The sequence below is a fragment of the Oncorhynchus nerka genome, linkage group LG2 (genome assembly GCF_034236695.1).
Source record: "Oncorhynchus nerka isolate Pitt River linkage group LG2, Oner_Uvic_2.0, whole genome shotgun sequence".
NCBI classification, from domain to species: Eukaryota; Metazoa; Chordata; class Actinopteri; order Salmoniformes; family Salmonidae; genus Oncorhynchus; species Oncorhynchus nerka.
Window position 1 is genome coordinate 70,219,403 of NC_088397.1, and position 18,216 is coordinate 70,237,618.

The window sequence follows — 18,216 nt, forward strand, 5'->3', positions numbered from 1 at the left end:
GGCAATGAAGTGGTGCATGTATCTGCACTTACATTGCCTTCAGAAGGTATTCATACCCCTTGGCTTATTCTACATTTTGTTGTTACAGCCTGAATTCAAAATGGATTACATATATTTATTTTCTCTCCCATCCAAACACAATACCCAGGGTTCACACAAGGTGCTTAAAGTACTTGAATTTGGCACTCTGAAATTCAAGTTCTGGAATACCTTAAATCAGACATTTGCTCAAGTTGGTACTTGAAAAGTACTTGAATTAAAATAAGGGCAACAGAAAATGAGGAAATTATTTATTAGAACAATTTATTGGTCTTCAAATTAATTTACAGGCAGACTACTGAGTTTTATTTCCTCTGGTTGCCAGGCGAGCTCGCTCATTCTACCCACATGGGCACTCAGCCAGGCAGCTACAGAACTGACTGATTAGGCGCCACCAAACGTCACATCGATGGCTAAAATGCAGGGGAAATGTAGATTTAATCCTGCCTGGCAGGATATTTATGTTTATGAATGGGTTTTGCCAGACCCAAACAGGGATGTAGTGGAGGATAAACGCCGCTTACTCACCTTTTTTTATTTAGTTAATTATCGTTTACCCACTGATTGCGTTCCCAGTGTTTTTATTTTTTTATTTCACCTTTATTTAACCAGGTAGGCTAGTTGAGAACAGGTTCTCATTTGCAACTGCTACCTGGCCAAGATAAAGCATAGCAGTGGGAACAGACAACACAGTTACACATGGAGTAAACAATTAACAAGTCAATAACACAGTAGAGAAAAAAAGGGGAGTCTATATACAATGTGTGCAAAAGGCATGAGGAGGTAGGCGAATAATTACAATATTGCAGATTAACACTGGAGTGATAAATGATCAGATGATCATGTACAGGTAGAGATATTGGTGTGCAAAAGAGCAGAAAAGTAAATAAATAAAAACTGTGGGGATGAGGTAGGTGAAAATGGGTGGGCTATTTACCAATAGATTATGTACAGCTGCAGCGATCGGTTAGCTGCTCAGATAGCTGATGTTTAAAGTTGGTGAGGGAGATAAAATTCTCCAACTTCAGTGATTTTTGCAATTCGTTCCAGTCACAGGCAGCAGAGTACTGGAACGAAAGGCGGCCGAATGAGGTGTTGGCTTTAGGGATGATCAATGAGATACACCTGCTGGAGCGCGTGCTACGGATGGGTGTTGCCATCGTGACCAGTGAGCTGAGATAAGGCGGAGCTTTGCCTAGCATGGCCTTGTAGATGACCTGGAGCCAGTGGGTCTGGCGACGAATATGTAGCGAGGGCCAGCCGACTAGAGCATACAAGTCGCAGTGGTGGGTAGTATAAGGTGCTTTAGTGACAAAACAGATGGCACTGTGATAAACTGCATCCAGTTTGCTGAGAAGAGTGTTGGAAGCAATTTTGTAGATGACATCGCCGAAGTCGAGGATCGGTAGGATAGTCAGTTTTACTAGGGTAAGCTTGGCAGCGTGAGTGAAGGAGGCTTTGTTGCGGAATAGAAAGCCGACTCTTGATTTGATTTTCGATTGGAGATGTTTGATATGGGTCTGGAAGGAGAGTTTGCAGTCTAGCCAGACACCTAGGTACTTATAGGTGTCCACATATTCAAGGTCGGAACCATCCAGTGTGGTGATGCTAGTCGGGCATGCGGGTGCAGGCAGCGATCGGTTGAAAAGCATGCATTTGGTTTTTACTAGCGTTTAAGAGCAGTTGGAGGCCACGGAAGGAGTGTTGTATGGCATTGAAGCTCGATTGGAGGTTAGATAGCACAGTGTCCAATGACGGGCCGAAAGTGTATAGAATGGTGTCGTCTGCGTAGAGGTGGATCAGGGAATCGCCCGCAGCAAGAGCAACATCATTGATATATACAGAGAAAAGAGTCGGCCCGAGAATTGAACCCTGTGGCACCCCCATAGAGACTGCCAGAGGACCGGACAACATGCCCTCCGATTTGACACACTGAACTCTGTCTGCAAAGTAATTGGTGAACCAGGCAAGGCAGTCATCCGAAAAACCGAGGCTACTGAGTCTGCCGATAAGAATATGGTGATTGACAGAGTCGAAAGCCTTGGCGAGGTCGATGAAGACTGCTGCACAGTACTGTCTTTTATCGATGGCGGTTATGATGTCGTTTAGTACCTTGAGTGTGGCTGAGGTGCACCCGTGACCGGCTCGGAAACCAGATTGCATAGCGGAGAAGGTACGGTGGGATTCGAGATGGTCAGTGACCTGTTTGTTGACTTGGCTTTCGAAGACCTTAGATAGGCAGGGCAGAATGGATATAGGTCTGTAACAGTTTGGGTCCAGGTGTCTCCCCTTTGAAGAGGGGGATGACTGCGGCAGCTTTCAATCCTTGGGGATCTCAGACGATATGAAAGAGAGGTTGAACAGGCTGGTAATAGGGGTTGCGACAATGGCGGCGGATAGTTTCAGAAATAGAGGGTCCAGATTGTCAAGCCCAGCTGATTTATACGGGTCCAGGTTTTGCAGCTCTTTCAGAACATCTGCTATCTGGATTTGGGTAAAGGAGAACCTGGAGAGGCTTGGGCGAGGAGCTGCGGGGGGGCCGGAGCTGTTGGCCGAGGTAGGAGTAGCCAGGCGGAAGGCATGGCCAGCCGTTGAGAAATGCTTGTTGAAGTTTTCGATAATCATGGATTTGTCGGTGGTGACCGTGTTCCTAGCCTCAGTGCAGTGGGCAGCTGGGAGGAGGTGCTCTTGTTCTCCATGGACTTCACAGTGTCCCAGAACTTTTTGGAGTTGGAGCTACAGGATGCAAACTTCTGCCTGAAGAAGCTGGCCTTAGCTTTCCTGACTGACTGCGTGTATTGGTTCCTGACTTCCCTGAACAGTTGCATATCGCGGGGACTGTTCGATGCTATTGCAGTCCGCCACAGGATGTTTTTGTGCTGGTCGAGGGCAGTCAGGTCTGGAGTGAACCAAGGGCTGTATCTGTTCTTAGTTCTGCATTTTTTGAACGGAGCATGCTTATCTAAAATGGTGAGGAAGTTACTCTTAAAGAATGACCAGGCATCCTCAACTGACGGGATGAGGTCAATGTCCTTCCAGGATACCCGGGCCAGGTCGATTAGAAAGGCCTGCTCACAGAAGTGTTTTAGGGAGCGTTTGACAGTGATGAGGGGTGGTCGTTTGACTGCGGCACCGTAGCGGATACAGGCAATGAGGCAGTGGTCGCTGAGATCCTGGTTGAAGACAGCGGAGGTGTATTTGGAGGGCCAGTTGGTCAGGATGACGTCTATGAGGGGTGCCCTTGCTTACAGAGTTAGGGTTGTACCTGGTGGGTTCCTTGATGATTTGTGTGAGATTGAGGGCATCTAGCTTAGATTGTAGGACTGCCGGGGTGTTAAGCATATGCCAGTTTAGGTCACCTAACAGAACAAACTCTGAAGCTAGATGGGGGGCAATCAATTCACAAATGGTGTCCAGGGCACAGCTGGGAGCTGAGGGGGGTCGGTAGCAGGCGGCAACAGTGAGAGACTTATTTCTGGAGAGAGTAATTTTCAGAATTAGTAGTTCGAACTGTTTGGGTATGGACCTGGAAAGTATGACATTACTTTGCAGGCTATCTCTGCAGTAGACTGTGACTCCTCCCCCTTTGGCAGTTCTATCTTGACGGAAGATGTTATAGTTGGGTATGGAAATCTCTGAATTTTTGGTGGCCTTCCTGAGCCAGGATTCAGACACGGCAAGGACATCAGGGTTAGCAGAGTGTGCTAGAGCAGTGAGTAAAACAAACTTAGTGTTGATCAACGCTCAGAAGGCTTCTTGATCTGAGTTTTAATTGCGTCTACCTCAGCGAACGAGTGGAATCATGAGTGATTTAATGTATGCTCAATGTTTGCCCGCTCTCCAGGATTTGCCTTGGTAGCAGCACATTCATTCACCACTCTGTCCAACGGGAAAATCCGCCCACGACATAGGCCGAGAGGTGAAACAAACTTCCTCAGCCCAGACCTACAGTGGCAAGTGGCAGAGACACCGCTGACAGTGAGAATATTGTAAACATCCCTTGACCCCTGCCGTGTCAACAGACCCCCCCCCCAAATAAAAACCTCTGGACTTTCAGAGAATCAGTGTACAACTGGTAAATAGTCACTGATATTTCAGGTGTCTAGCTAGTTGGTAGCTCAAGGGCTCTGGCTATCAGCCAGGTAGCTAGCTTCATCCTTAGCCAGCTAGTTATAGCTAAAATTGAACTGAGCCTGACCTAAGCAGGAGCAGTTGACTGAAATTAAGCTAGCTATAATCAAAATATGGGCATAATAAAATACCTTGTCTTTACAGAGAGTAGTGAGACAGTGGTGAGTCAGGCTGCAATGAAGGAAGCAAAGGAGATAGACAGAGAGAGGAAGCAAGCAGGGAGAGAGGTTAGTAGTACAGTGGTTCCCAAACTTGGGGTCCGGGACCCATGTTGGGTTGCCTAAAATGTAAATAGAGTCCCCTGAGAGAATCTTTAATCGTATCGAACACATAAACAAGTTATTCATCTTCAAATGGGTATAGAAGGTGCTTTTACACTGTCAGAATTCACTTTCATGTTATTATGTGGGGCCTAACATTTTGTGAAATATAAAGTCAATTTAAATATCAAGTACACCGAACAAAAATAAACATTTTACTGAGTTACAGTTCATATAAGGAAATAAGTCAACATCATCAGTACTGACTTACCACTCATGTATGTAGTAAATAAGTAGTGAAACACATATTATTGAGTAGAACTTGTAAGGTAGTGATAAATAGTAAGTTAGGATTTTTCATGCGGATGTGGCGGTATACTGCCTTCTGGTGGCGACTAGAAATAATTGCGTAATAGGAACTATTATAAATTGATGGTCCTTGAAAGTAAATATTAGTGCTTTAAAAAGTACTTAAGTCTTTGAATTTTACTTGCCACGATCTGTACGAACCCTGAATATCACATAATGACGATGTGAAAACAGGTTGCACATTTTTTTAAATGAAATACATACGTCTAATTTACATAAGTATTCACACCCCTTTGCTATGACACTCCAAATTGAGCTAAAGTGCATCCAATTTCCTTTGATCATCCTTGAGATGTCACTACAACTTGATTGGAGTCCACTGGTGGCCAATTCAATTGTTTGGACATGATTTAGAAAATTAACACACCTGTCTATTTAAGGCCCCACAGTTGAGTGCATGTCAGAGCAAAAACCAAGGTATGAGGTTGAAGGAATTGTCCTTTGAGACGGGATTATGTCGAGGCACAGATCTGGGGAAGGGTAGCAAAACATTTCTGCAGCATTGAAGGTCCTCGAGAACACAGTGGCCTTCATCATTCTTAAATGGAAGAAGTTTGGAATCACCAAGATTGTTGCTAGAGCTGGCCTCCCAGCAAAACTGAGCAATCGGAGGAGAAGGGCCTTGGTCAGTGAGGTGACCAAGAACCTGATGGTCACGCTGCAGAGTTCCTCTGTGGAGATGGGTGCCAGATGAAAGCCACTCTTCAGTAAAAGGCATGACAGCCCGCTTGGAGGACTCTCAGACCATGAGAATCAATATTCTCTGGTCTAATGAAACCAAGATTGAACTCTTTGGTCTGAATGCCAAGCGTCACGTCTGGAGGAAACCTGGCAGGGACATTGAAGACTAGTCAGGATCAAGAAAAAGATGAACGGAACAAAGTACAGAGATATCCTTGATGAAAACCTGCTCCAGAGTGCTCAAGACCTCAGGTTCACCTTCCAACAGGACAACGACCATAAGCGCACAGCCTAGACAACGCAGGAGTGTTTTTGGGACAAGTCTCAATGATCTTGAGTGGCCCAGCCAGAGCCCGGACTTGAACCCGATCTAACATCTCTGGAGAGACCCGAAAATAGCTGTGCAGCGACGCTCCCCATCCAACTTGCCCGAGCTTGAGAGGATCTGCAAAGAAGAATGGAAGAAACTCCCCATATACAGGTGTGCCGAAGTTGTAGAGTCAAACCCAAAAAGACTCAAGGCTGTAATCAATGCAAAAGGTGCTTCAACAAAGCAGTAAAGGGTTTGAAAACGTATGTATGTAAATTCAGTTTCTTTTTATGCGTTTGCAAAAAATTCTAAACCTGTTTTTGCTTTGTCAGTATGGGTATTGTGTGTAGATTGGGGGGGGGGGGGTTAAATCCATTTTCTAACAAGGCTGTAATGTAATGCAATGTGGAAAAATTCAAGGGGTCTGAATACTTCCCGAATGCACTGTAGCTAGCAGTATTTTTGGAACAGCAAATGGCGTTATCGAATCAATACATATGCGGTGAACAAATATCAACGCAACATGCAACAATTTCAAAGATTTCATAGTTCATATAAGGAAATCAGTCAATTGAAATAAATTCATTCAGCCCTAATCTATGTATTTCACATGACTGGGAATACAGATATGCATGTGTTGGTCATAGATACATACGTTAAGGTAAGGGCGTGGATCAGAAAACCAGTCTGTATCTGGTGACCACCATTTGCATTATGCAGCGGGATCCTTCACAGAGTTGATTAGGCTGTTGATTGTGGCCTGTGGAATGTTGTACTACTCCTCTTGCTGGATATAGGCAGGAACTGGAACATGCTGTCGTACACATCAACCCAGAGCATCCCAAACATGCTCAATAAGTGACATGTCTCGTGGGTATGCAGGCCATGCAAGTACTAGGACCTTTTCATTGTGTACAGATCCTTGCGCCATGGGGCCGTGCGTTACCATGCTGAAACATGAGGTGATGGCGGCGGATTAATGGCACGACAATGAGCCTCAGAATCTCATCACGTTATCTCTATTCATTCAAATTGCCATCGATAAAATGCAATTGTGTTCGCTGTCCGTAGCTTATGCCTGCCGATACCATAACCCCATGGGGCACTCTGCTCACAACGTTGACATCAGCAAACCGCTCGCCCACACAACGCCATACCGCTGTCTGCCATCTGCCCAGTACAGTTGAAACGGGATCATCCTTGAAGAGCACACTACTCCAGCATGCCTGTGGCCATCGAAGGTGAGCATTTGGTTGTGCAAACCCAGTTTCATCAACTGTCCGGGTGGCTGGTCTCCGACCCGGATGTGAAGGTCCTGGGCTGGCGTGGTTACACGTGGCCTAAGGTTGTGAGGCCGGTTGGATATACTGCCACATTTTTTTAAACAATGCTTATGGTAGAGAAATTTACATTCAATTCTCTAGCAATAGCTTTGGTGGACATTCCTGCAGTCAGTTGCACGCTTCATCAACTTGAGACATCTGTGGCTTTGTTGTGTGACAAAACTGCACATTTTAGAGTAGCCGGTTATTGTCCCTAGCACAAGGTGCACCTGTATGATCATGCTGTTTCATCAGCTTTTTGATATGCCACACCTGTCAGGTTGATGAATTATCTTGGCAAAGGAGAAATGCTCACTAACGGGGATGTTAACAATTCATGTAATTTGCAGTATAAATGTTTATGATTGCTTTGTTTCAGCCACAGTTACAAGGATGACATGCTATACCCTGGGTTGACCTGAACAGAATTAAGAAAAATATTGTGAAGAAAACGAGCCGCGTAACACGCACTTGAATGCACCCATGACTCATTCTATGTGCACCAAAATTATAATGTTTGTCTGAAGGGCCTTTTGAAAGCCTAAGATCATATTTTATAACTTCTGAAGGCACTGTAGACAAGGCATTTGTCTACTCATCTGAAGGACCATCATTTACATGGGATTTTTAAGGAGAAGTGGGCTTGGCCAGACTCAGCTCTATGTGCATTTGAATCTGGAATGATAATACCCTTTTCCCCCACATAGTGTATGGAACCACACACACTCAAATGTACGCATACACTTTTGTAAAGAAGTATAGAGGGCCATCTGTCCTCTCTGGCCATACAGATCTGGGAAAACAATAAAGGCTCCTTGACATGTCACAATTTCATCTCCCTCAGAATTTCAGATGTCATCCCTGTCTTTCACAAAGGGAACTACAGAGATGATTGTCAACTCTGTCAGCCTCTATTAATCAGAAATAGTGATGTCTGAAAACTTTTTTATTTTAGTGTTTCTGTGGGCATGGTTGTTATTGGTGGATAAAGTGACTTTATACTAAAAGAGTATTATACCCGTCTTCTTGCCTCTGACCGATTTCCCCCCCCCCCCCCCCCACTTCTTTGCATTTAGCTAAACTGTTGTAGCCTCTGAGTTTTTACTCATTAGTCTGAATAATAACTGTCACTAATTCAAGCTGTTCTAGAATGGCTTTGTGAATAGAGAGAGAGAGGGAGGATAGAGAGGCTTGGGGGGGGCACAAAAAAATAACACTGCAGCCAGAGAAATGAACTTGATGATCTCAAGGGGGTGAAGGGGGGTGATTGCCGTTCCCTGCTCCTGACAATCAAAATTAGATTGGCCAGCACTATGTCAACACTGGCCTCTGCTTAAGGCATGACAGGGGCAGGGGGGACAACCCCCCTGCCCCTCACACAGTTTTTGAGAGTTTGCCATGTGAACTATGGAGACCCCACAGAGCCTTTCACTGACTGCAGGCCTTAAAGAAATGCACAACCATTTTCATAAGCCAACCCCTTCCCTCTACACAATATTTTGACAAACTTATCCTCTCAGTCCATGATTGTGTTCTTTAGTAGTATTTTGTGAAAATGGTATGTCAAGTAACTGGAAAGGAAAAGTCAATATGCAAGCAAAGATTCGTTTTTTTTATTCTCCAATCTATGGTAAAGACGAAAAACGAATTTCTATGAATAATTGTGTGTGGCTGTACATCCACAATCCTGATTTTGAGAATTGCATGTGTAATCCCACTATTTTGGACATAACTTGAATGGTAAATCAAGTGGCAACTTAAATTGTCAATATATTAGGCTCTGTAGAGAAATTTGGCATCTGGGTGCCATACTCTTTAGTCTGGGTTTCGGCACCAAAATGCAGCTTTTATATATTTCTGCTTCTAATCTTTGCCTTGTAATCGTCACTTGAAACCACAGTGTACAGAATTGTAATTGCAATGACATGCAGTTGAATTAAGCAAAGCAGTATATGCAGCCTATATCCATCGGCCACAAATGTGAACTTCAGAAAATTATGGAACTTTGACCAACTTTTAATTTTCTTCAACAATTCTGGTGGTAGAGCAACCTCCTTCATATCAGTCTTCAAAAGCAATTATTCACCACCTTTGTTGGTCTGTTAAGCTACGCAGCAAATTCTCCAGTGTTAAATCAGCACAGACAGTGTTACATTTAAGGCTGTGGCTGAGGATCCAACTTTTTCCAGACTTTTTTTTCTATATATGCGGATCACATTCTGCGCGTGTTTCTTTACCTCTACTTTACGCACACATTTTTGTGGTCTCCTTTCACATTTCTCACTGTCGATTTGTGAATGATAATTCAAGTTTTACTGGTGAAACGTCCATGCAGCATCTGCATATCAACCATTTGATCTCAATCAGTTTCATGGGGATATGCATTTAGAACTAGAGTTAAACTGTGTTTTGAACTAGTCTACAGTGTTGTTTTGAATAATGTACAGTGAGTGAATTTCAGAGCAGATGACGTTAACATCTATGTATGTAGCATAGCCCTTCTCAAACCTTGGTCCGTGGACCGGCACCAGTCCTTGGAGGAATGCTTGTCAGTGCCCGGAATATTTGTCTTGACTAAATTCTTTCCCTAGGCCTACTTAACTATGCATGCTGCAGTAAACAAATTGTGTTGCCATGATGAAGTATAGCACACCAAACACACACACAAGCTAGCCCTGCTGTGCAGCCTGCACGCTCTTGCTCTCCCTTTTAGTTAATCATGGCCTGCTCTAAACAATAGCAACTAGATTAGTGTTTTAATGTGAAAGAAGGCACATTTTTTTAGGTCCTCTGAGGCAAAAAAGTATCATCCATTCACTTGATAGTACTCTCTATGCTACATCAAGTTTGAATTTGTTTCAAATAACAGCTGCCTGCCAAAACCAGTCTGTGTGATGTCAGACTTGCCTCCGCAACATGCTATGAAGCCATCAAATGTGCAGACATTTAGAAACAAAGCATCCACATCTCAAGGTTAAACGAACGAGGTGAGCTGACCAACCAATCAAAAATGCTGTACAATATTTTCACAGACAACGAGAGTTTACTGAAGGCTTCATACGTACTCTCTCATAACATTTCCAAGTGCCAGGCTTCTTTCACTATAGTTGAAAAGTTGGTCATGCCCTCAGTCGTGGTTGCTTGCCGAGAGATTTTGGGCCCAATTGCTGCTACAAAGATCAGTGAAATACCACTTTTCAATGACAAAGTCACGTGTAGAATCCAGGATATGGCAGATGATATTGAATCACAGGTTTTAGACCGAGCACACGCATCAAATTGCTTTGCAATCCGATTAGAATTAGATGAGACAGACATTTCAAATGCAGCCCAATTTCTTGTATATAAACTCAGCAAATAAATAAACGTCCTTTCACGGTAAACTGCGTTTATTTTCAGCAAACTTAACGTGTAAATATTTGTATGAACATAACAAGATTCAACATCTGAGACAAAAAGTTCCACAGACATGTGACTAACAGAAATGGAATAATGTGTCCCTGAACAAAGGGGGGGTCAAAATCAAAAGTAACAGTCAGTATCTGGTGTGGCCACCAGCTGTATTGAGTACTGCAGTCCATCTCCTCCTCATGGATTGCTACTCATGCCACCTTGCAGCATGCCTAAGGCACGTTCACGCAGATGAGCAAGGACCCTGGGTATCTTTCTTTTGGTGTTTGTCAGAGTCAGTAGAATGGACTCTTTTTAGAGTCTGAAGTTTTCATAACTGTGATCTTAGTTGCCTACCGTCTGTAAGATGTTAGTGTCTTAACGACCATTCCACAGGTGCATGTTCATTTAATTGTTTATGGTTCATTGAACAAGCAACAGTGTTTAAACCCTTTACAATGAAGATCTGTGAAGTTATTTTGGATTTTTACGAATTATCTTTGAAAGACAGGATCCTGAAAAGGGGACTTTTTTTGTTGTTGCTGAGTTTAGTTGCCACTTTCCAGAAAAAGCTGGGCGTCAGGAGAGACCAAGTGTGGATAGAGGCATTTTCGATATGTTCCCCCCTATTCTCAACTCTAGCTGAAGAGGGGGATGTGGACATTGATGGGGTCACATCTGAGCCAAACTCTGATCAAATTTGTGGATTTCTTCCCCTCACAATCTTATCCCCACTCGGGAAAGCGATGGATGAGTAATCCGTTCACCAACACTGAAGAGACTCAGCTTGTCACCGGTTTTTTAGGATAAACTATTGGAGCTGTCCTGTGACCAAGGCATACACGCTCGTTTTAATGAGATACGCCTTTCCACATTCTGGCTGTTCCGCAACTCAGCGAGATGGGAGTGAAGACGTTAATCCCTTTTCATTCCACATACTTATGTGAGACCAGCTTTTCCTCTCTTGCTGCAACAAAATTAAAATATCGCAGCAGACTGGCTGTTAAACACTTTGAGAGTATCCCTCCTCCTTCCCTCCGAGGTTTGACAAGTGTCCAAGAGACAGGCACACTGTCACGAATATTACCGAAGGTGACTCCCCTTCTTGTTCGGGTGGCGCTCGGCGGTCGTCGTCGCCGGTCTACTAGCTATCGCCGATCCGTTGTTCTGTGTTTGTTTAGTTCTGTCTAATTGGTAGCACCTGTTTCTTGTTTGGTTGTTAGGATAGGGTTATATATAGTCTGTTCAGCCCGCTTCTGTTTCGTGCGGGCTTGTTCTCCTGTTTCTTTGTTTGAGTGTATTTTGGTTGGCATTTGGGTTTCACGCTGTCCGTTTATATTTCTGTTCATTTGTGTTTCCACTTTTGTACATGTTATGTTTCCAGGACATTAAAGCGTGTTGTTTTTCCCACATCCTTTGCTCTCTGCGCCTGACTCCACACCTCTTCACTCATTTACACGTAACAGAAGCCCGCACCTTCTATGGAGTCAGCAGGAGCAGCGACCACTCCTCTTCCCACTATGGAAGAGCGAGTTCAACATCACACGTCCATCCTCCATCGCCTAGGATCAGCGATGGATCAGATGATGGAGAGGATTCATCGTTGGGAGAGGAATGGTTTCCCTACTACTACCCCACCGACCCTCCTACCAGCAACTCTACCATCTCCCCCATCTGGATCCGGTTCCAGCGCTCTGCACATGACGCCTCCGAGGAATTACGATGGAGCAGCGACGGGGTGCCAGGGATTCTTGCTGCAATTAGACCTCTACCTGGCCACCGTTCGGCCGGCCCCCTCGGAGGAGGAGAGAGTAGGGGTCCTCATCACCTGCCTGACCGGTAGAGCCCTGGAGTGGGCTAATGCGGTCTGGAACGGGCCCGACTCAGCGAAGGACAACTACCCGGAGTTCATCCGCCGTTTCAGGGCCGTGTTCGATCACCCTCCAGAAGGTCGAGCGGCGGGTGAGAGATTTGCAGTACCTCGTTGACTGGGAGGGGTACGGTCCGGAGGAGAGGTGCTGGGTCCCGGTGAGGGATATTCTAGACCCATCTATGTTGAGTGAATTCCATCGCCTCCATCCGGATCGCCCAACGCCTCGGCCCCCGGGTCGTCCCCGAGGCCTGCGTCGGCGCGCTGCGGGAGCTGCGCGTCAGGAGGGGGGGTACTGACACGAATATTACCGAAGGTGACTCCCCTTCTTGTTCGGGTGGCGCTCGGCGGTCGTCGTCGCCGGTCTACTAGCTATTGCCGATCCGTTGTTCTGTGTTTGTTTAGTTCTGTCTAATTGGTAGCACCTGTTTCTTGTTTGGTTGTTAGGATAGGGTTATATATAGTCTGTTCAGCCCGCTTCTGTTTCGTGCGGGCTTGTTCTCCTGTTTTTTTGTTTGAGTGTATTTTGGTTGGCATTTGGGTTTCACGCTGTCCGTTTATATTTCTGTTCATTTGTGTTTCCACTTTTGTACATGTTATGTTTCCAGGACATTAAAGCGTGTTGTTTTTCCCACATCCTTTGCTCTCTGCGCCTGACTCCACACCTCTTCACTCATTTACACGTAACACACACCCATCTCAAATTGATTAGGTGAGTCAAACATGTTTAATTATTATATTTTTTAAATAGTGTATATATTGAAAGAATGCAAGATTATTTGTTTATAAAAATTTAATTGTGGTTACATTGTGTATAATTACTAAAGATTTTTTAAATTGTTTTGTCATTGAGACTGTCAGCCTGAAGACAGCCCATACAGAAGGAGGGATACAGACAGCCCCTGAAGAAAGCACAGAGAGACTTCCCATGAGTACAAGACAGACCGACAAACCATGAAGGCAGCCAAGTATATACAATGTTTGTTAATTTAGTGTAAAGTAAAAATAAATGCAATAAAATTGGTGTTTATAAACATGCAATTGTCAATTTATTTTTTATCAAAGTGGTAAAAAACGGCCATGCCTTGCTGGTCCTTTGCACAAAAAAAAGTTTGAGAAAGGCTGGCATAGCCTACCTGTGTACTTTGCTGAGTGGTGCATGTTGTTGAGTTTTGGCCATGTGCGAGACAAATGCAGTGGTGTTTTTGTCTTACAGTAACCTAATACTATGCCATTATATTAGATTCTGTAGAATACTATCATTATGTGATCTTACAGACATTGATTCAGTTTTGATCCAACTTTATTAAATCAGCAGCATTGAACTACAGTGCATTCGAAAAGTATTCAGACCCCTTGACTTTTTCCTCATTTTACGTTACAGGCTTATTCTAATCTATACACAATACCCCATAATAGCGAAGCAAAAACCGGTGTTTAGAAATGTTTGCAAATGTATACATTTTTTAAACATCACATTTACATAAGTATTCAGACCCTTTACTCAGTACTTTGTTGAAGCACCTTTGGCAGCAATTACAGCTTTGAGTCTTCTTGGGTATGCCTTTTGGCAAACTCCAAGTGGGCTGTCATGTGCATTTTACTGAGGAGTGGCTTTCGTCTGGCCACTCTACCATAAAGGCTTGATTGGTGGAGTGCAGCAGAGATGGTTATCTTTCTGGAAGGTTCTTCCATCTCCACAGAGGCACTCTAGAGCTCTGTCAGAGTGACAATTGGGTTCTTGGTCACCTCCTTGAGCAAGGCCCTTCTCCCCCGATAGATAGCTCAGTTTGGCCTGGGGCCAGCTCTAGGAAGAGTCTTGGTGGTTCCAAACTTCTTCCATTTAAGAATGATGTAGTCCACTGTGTTCTTGGGGACCTTCAATGCTGCAGAAATGTTTTGGTACCCTTCCCCAGATCTGTGCCTCAACACAATCCTGTCTCGGAGCTCTACGGACAATTCCTTCGACCTCATGGCTTGGTTTTTGCTCTGACGTGCACTGTCAACTGTGGGACCAGGTGTATGTCTTTCCAAATCATGTCCAATCAATTGAGTTTACCACAGGTGGACTCCAATGAAGTTGTAGAAACATCTCAAGGATGATCAATGGAAACAAAATGCACCTGAGCTCAATTTCGAGTTTCAAAGCAAAGGGTCTGAATACATTTTTTTATATATATACATTTGCAAACGTTTCTAAAGCCCTGTTTTCCCTTTGTCATTATGGAGTATTGTGTGTAGATTGATGGGAAAAAATATTTAATCAATTTTAGAATAAGGCTGTAATGTAACAAAATGTGGAAACAGTCAAGGGGTCTGAATACTTTCCAAATGCACTGTAGTTTAGAAAATGTATGTTTATATATGAGTAACATACAATTAATTAATCAAACAGTGTACATGCAAAAACAGATATTGAAACAAACAATTCAAAAAATCTACCTGCAATAGAGCATGAGGAAATATGATTGGTGTGGTTTTGGTTTAATACTGGTTATTTTACACTGAGTGTTAATTTAACAACTGAATCAACACTAGAAATGTTACACTGAAAATCAACACAAGGTAACACTGGCCAATTTGCTGTGTAGTATTGTTGCAGAACAAAGATCATGAACTTCCTTAATTCCGTATATGCAAATTCTTAAATCCATGATAGTGAGTGTGCAAGTGCACACTTTTGGAGAAGGGTGGAGAATATCTGGATGCAGCCTAAAGCTGGACCATCACTGTTGCAGCTGTATGGGGCATCCCACTCAGCCCCTCCTGCTCCTCACTTTTTGGTTTCCGGGATGGAGATTGTGATGGAGCCGACCTCGGGGGTTGTGTTTTTGGAGGTTTGACCAGTGACCTGGAATCTGTCAGTTTGTTCTAGTTGGCACTCTCTTGCCAGAACGCAGTGTGTGAGGAAAGCTTGCGGTGTCCTCGCATAACCTTTTTAAAATTATTCACCAGGCCACCAGATTTTCAGCCTTTTAATCTTAGAAATTCACACTGAGAATTTGGGGGTATTTACCTCCACCCTTATTCAATGTAATGTCATTTGTTTGTTGCTTTTTCGAAACACCATTTGGAAGTCTCCTCATCCTTGACTGTTGTGTTACAGGTTGAAGTTGACGAGAAACTGAAAAAGAGGAAGGAGAGGTTTGGGATTCTCACCGCTGCTGCTGCAGTTGGGGCTGAAGATAGTGAGGTACAAAAGGTTTTGTTTTCATGTTCCTGGGCTATGACCTGTTGTTGCCAAAAGAGAGCTGGTCGGACCGACTTTCAAGTGATCAAACACTGCTGTGAGAAGCATTCAAAATAAGTGAACGGAATGTTCACATTGTTGTGTGTTGGGGAGGGGGGGTATTAGAATGTTTTGTAAGTCGCTATTAGAATGTTCTAGAACAGAAAGAATGAAGAATTACCTAATTCTGAAGGAACTGTAATTGGGCAATACCTCAATATTTAGCCAGTGCTTCAAAGAGAATCAAAGTCAAACATTTAATTAATATTGTGAAGCTATTTTGAGTCAATAGATGTGAAAATCTGTTAGGTAAATGTATTGTGAGTCATCATTTACAAGCTAGAAACAACAACTTTCTTCTGAAACTCGTCAGTCTATTCTTGTTCTGAGAAATTTAGGCTATTCCATACAATAAATTGCCAAGAAACTGAAGATCTTGTTCAACGCTGTGTACTACGCCCTTCATAGAACAACGCAAACGGTCTCTAACCAGAATAGAAAGAGTGGGAGGCCCCAGTGCACAACTGAGCAAGAGGACAAGTACATTAGAGTGTCTAGTTTGAGAAACAGATGCCTCACAAGTCCTCAACTGGCAGATTCATTAAATAGTACCCGCAAACACCCGTCTCAACGTCAACAGTGAAGAGGCAACTCCCGGATGCTGACCTTCTAGGAAGAGTTCCTCTGTCCAGTGTTTGTGTTATTTTGCCCATCTTAATCTTTTATTTTTATTGGCGAGTCTGAGAAATTGCTTTTTCTTTGCAACTCTGCCTAGAAGACCAGCATCCCGGAGTCGCCTCTTCACTATTGAATCTGCCAGTTGAGGACTTGTGAGGCATCTGTTTCTCAAACTAGACACTCTAATGTACTTGTCCTCTTGCTCAGTTGTGCACCTGGGCCTCCCACTCTTTCTATTCTGGTTAGAGACCGTTTGCGCTGTCCTGTGAAGGGAGTAGTACACAGCATTGTACGAGATCTTCAGTTTCTTGGCAATTTCTCGCATGGAATAGCCTTAATTTCTTAGAACAAGAATAGACTGACGCGTTTCAGAAGAAAGTTATTTGTTTCTGGCCATTTTGAGACTGCAATCGAACCCAAAAATGCTGATGCTCCAGATACTCAACGAGTCTAAAGGCCAGTTTTATGGCTTCTTTAATCAGGACAACAGTTTTCAGCTGTGCTAACATAATTGCAAAATGGTTTCTAATGATCAATTAGCCTTTTAAAATTATAAACTTGGATTATCTAACACAACATGCCATTGGAACACAGGCGTGATGGTTGCTGATCATGGGCCTATGTAGATATTCCATTAAAAATCAACCGTTTCCAGCTACAATAGTCATTTACAACATTAACAATGTCTACACTGTGTTTGATCAATTTTATGTTATTTTAATGGACAAAAAATATGCTTTTCTTATAAAAACAAGGACATTTGTTTTGACCCCAGACTTTTGAACGGTAGTGTATGTAAGGATGATGCTTGCAGTTCTAATGTTGCAGGTATCAGGCCTGGTAGTCTTCATACTGACTTGATACTCTGATGTAATGTTTGTTTCCTCACCACCACTCATCATTCAAATAATAATTCATCAATTTTAAGAAAGATCTATATATTATTGTTACACAATGCATATACCACAAATAGAAGTCCTGATTCTGTGGAGTCACGATTTCTGTATATGCTCTTCGTATACATTTGGCACACATGACAACATTTATGTAGAATGTTCCTTACATGTTCGGTTTTTCCCCCCATTTCAGGCAAAGAAGAGGAAACGTGCAGAGCGATTTGGAAATAATTGATTCAACAATTTTTTTACTTTTTTTAACATGTCATTGTATTTTTTAAACTTGTATCTCTTGTTTTACAGTGGTAAAATACCAACCTATGCTGTTTAGTAAACAAATATTTACAGTATGTAAAAGTTTGGACAATAAAGATCTTTTTCAAATCAAATCAAATTTATTTATATAGCCCTTCGTACATCAGCTGATATCTCAAAGTGCTGTACAGAAACCCAGCCTAAAACCCCAAACAGCAAACAATGCAGGTGTAAAAGCACGGTGGCTAGGAAAAACTCCCTAGAAAGGCCAAAACCTAGGAAGAAACCTAGAGAGGAACCAGGCTATGTGGGGTGGCCAGTCCTCTTCTGGCTGTGCCGGGTAGAGATTATAACAGAACATGACCAAGATGTTCAAATGTTCATAAATGACCAGCATGGTCGAATAATAATAAGGCAGAACAGTTGAAACTGGAGCAGCAGCACAGTCAGGTGGACTGGGGACAGCAAGGAGTCATCATGTCAGGTAGTCCTGGGGCACGGTCCTAGGGCTCAGGTCCTCCGAGAGAGAGAAAGAAAGAGAGAATTAGAGAGAGCATATGTGGGGTGGCCAGTCCTCTTCTGGCTGTGCCGGGTGGAGATTATAACAGAACGTGGCCAAGATGTTCAAATGTTCATAAATGACCAGCATGGTTGAATAATAGTAAGGCAGAACAGTTGAAACTGGAGCAGCAGCATGGCCAGGTGGACTGGGGACAGCAAGGAGTCATCATGTCAGGTAGTCCTGGGACATGGTCCTAGGGCCCAGGCCAGTTGAAACTGGAGCAG

At 43.4% G+C, this 18,216-nt stretch overlaps 1 protein-coding gene across 4 annotated transcripts in view; it reads left to right on the forward strand.

Moving 5' to 3' along the window:
• LOC115141076 (SAP domain-containing ribonucleoprotein) overlaps nt 1-17,569 on the forward strand; it is a 54,523-nt gene extending 36,954 nt beyond the window's left edge. For 3 of the 4 annotated variants that reach the window (XM_029679683.2, XM_029679692.2, XM_029679700.2), the window contains exons 10-11: nt 15,479-15,565; nt 17,369-17,569. In XM_029679683.2, coding sequence (XP_029535543.1) covers nt 15,479-15,565; nt 17,369-17,410 — 129 coding nt within the window. In that variant the 3' untranslated portion in view covers nt 17,411-17,569. Of the gene's footprint in view, nt 1-13,225; nt 13,409-15,478; nt 15,566-17,368 lie in introns of those variants that run through there. The other variant, XM_029679709.2, reaches the window with a different exon arrangement.
• The last annotated feature ends 647 nt before the right edge of the window (nt 17,570-18,216 follow it).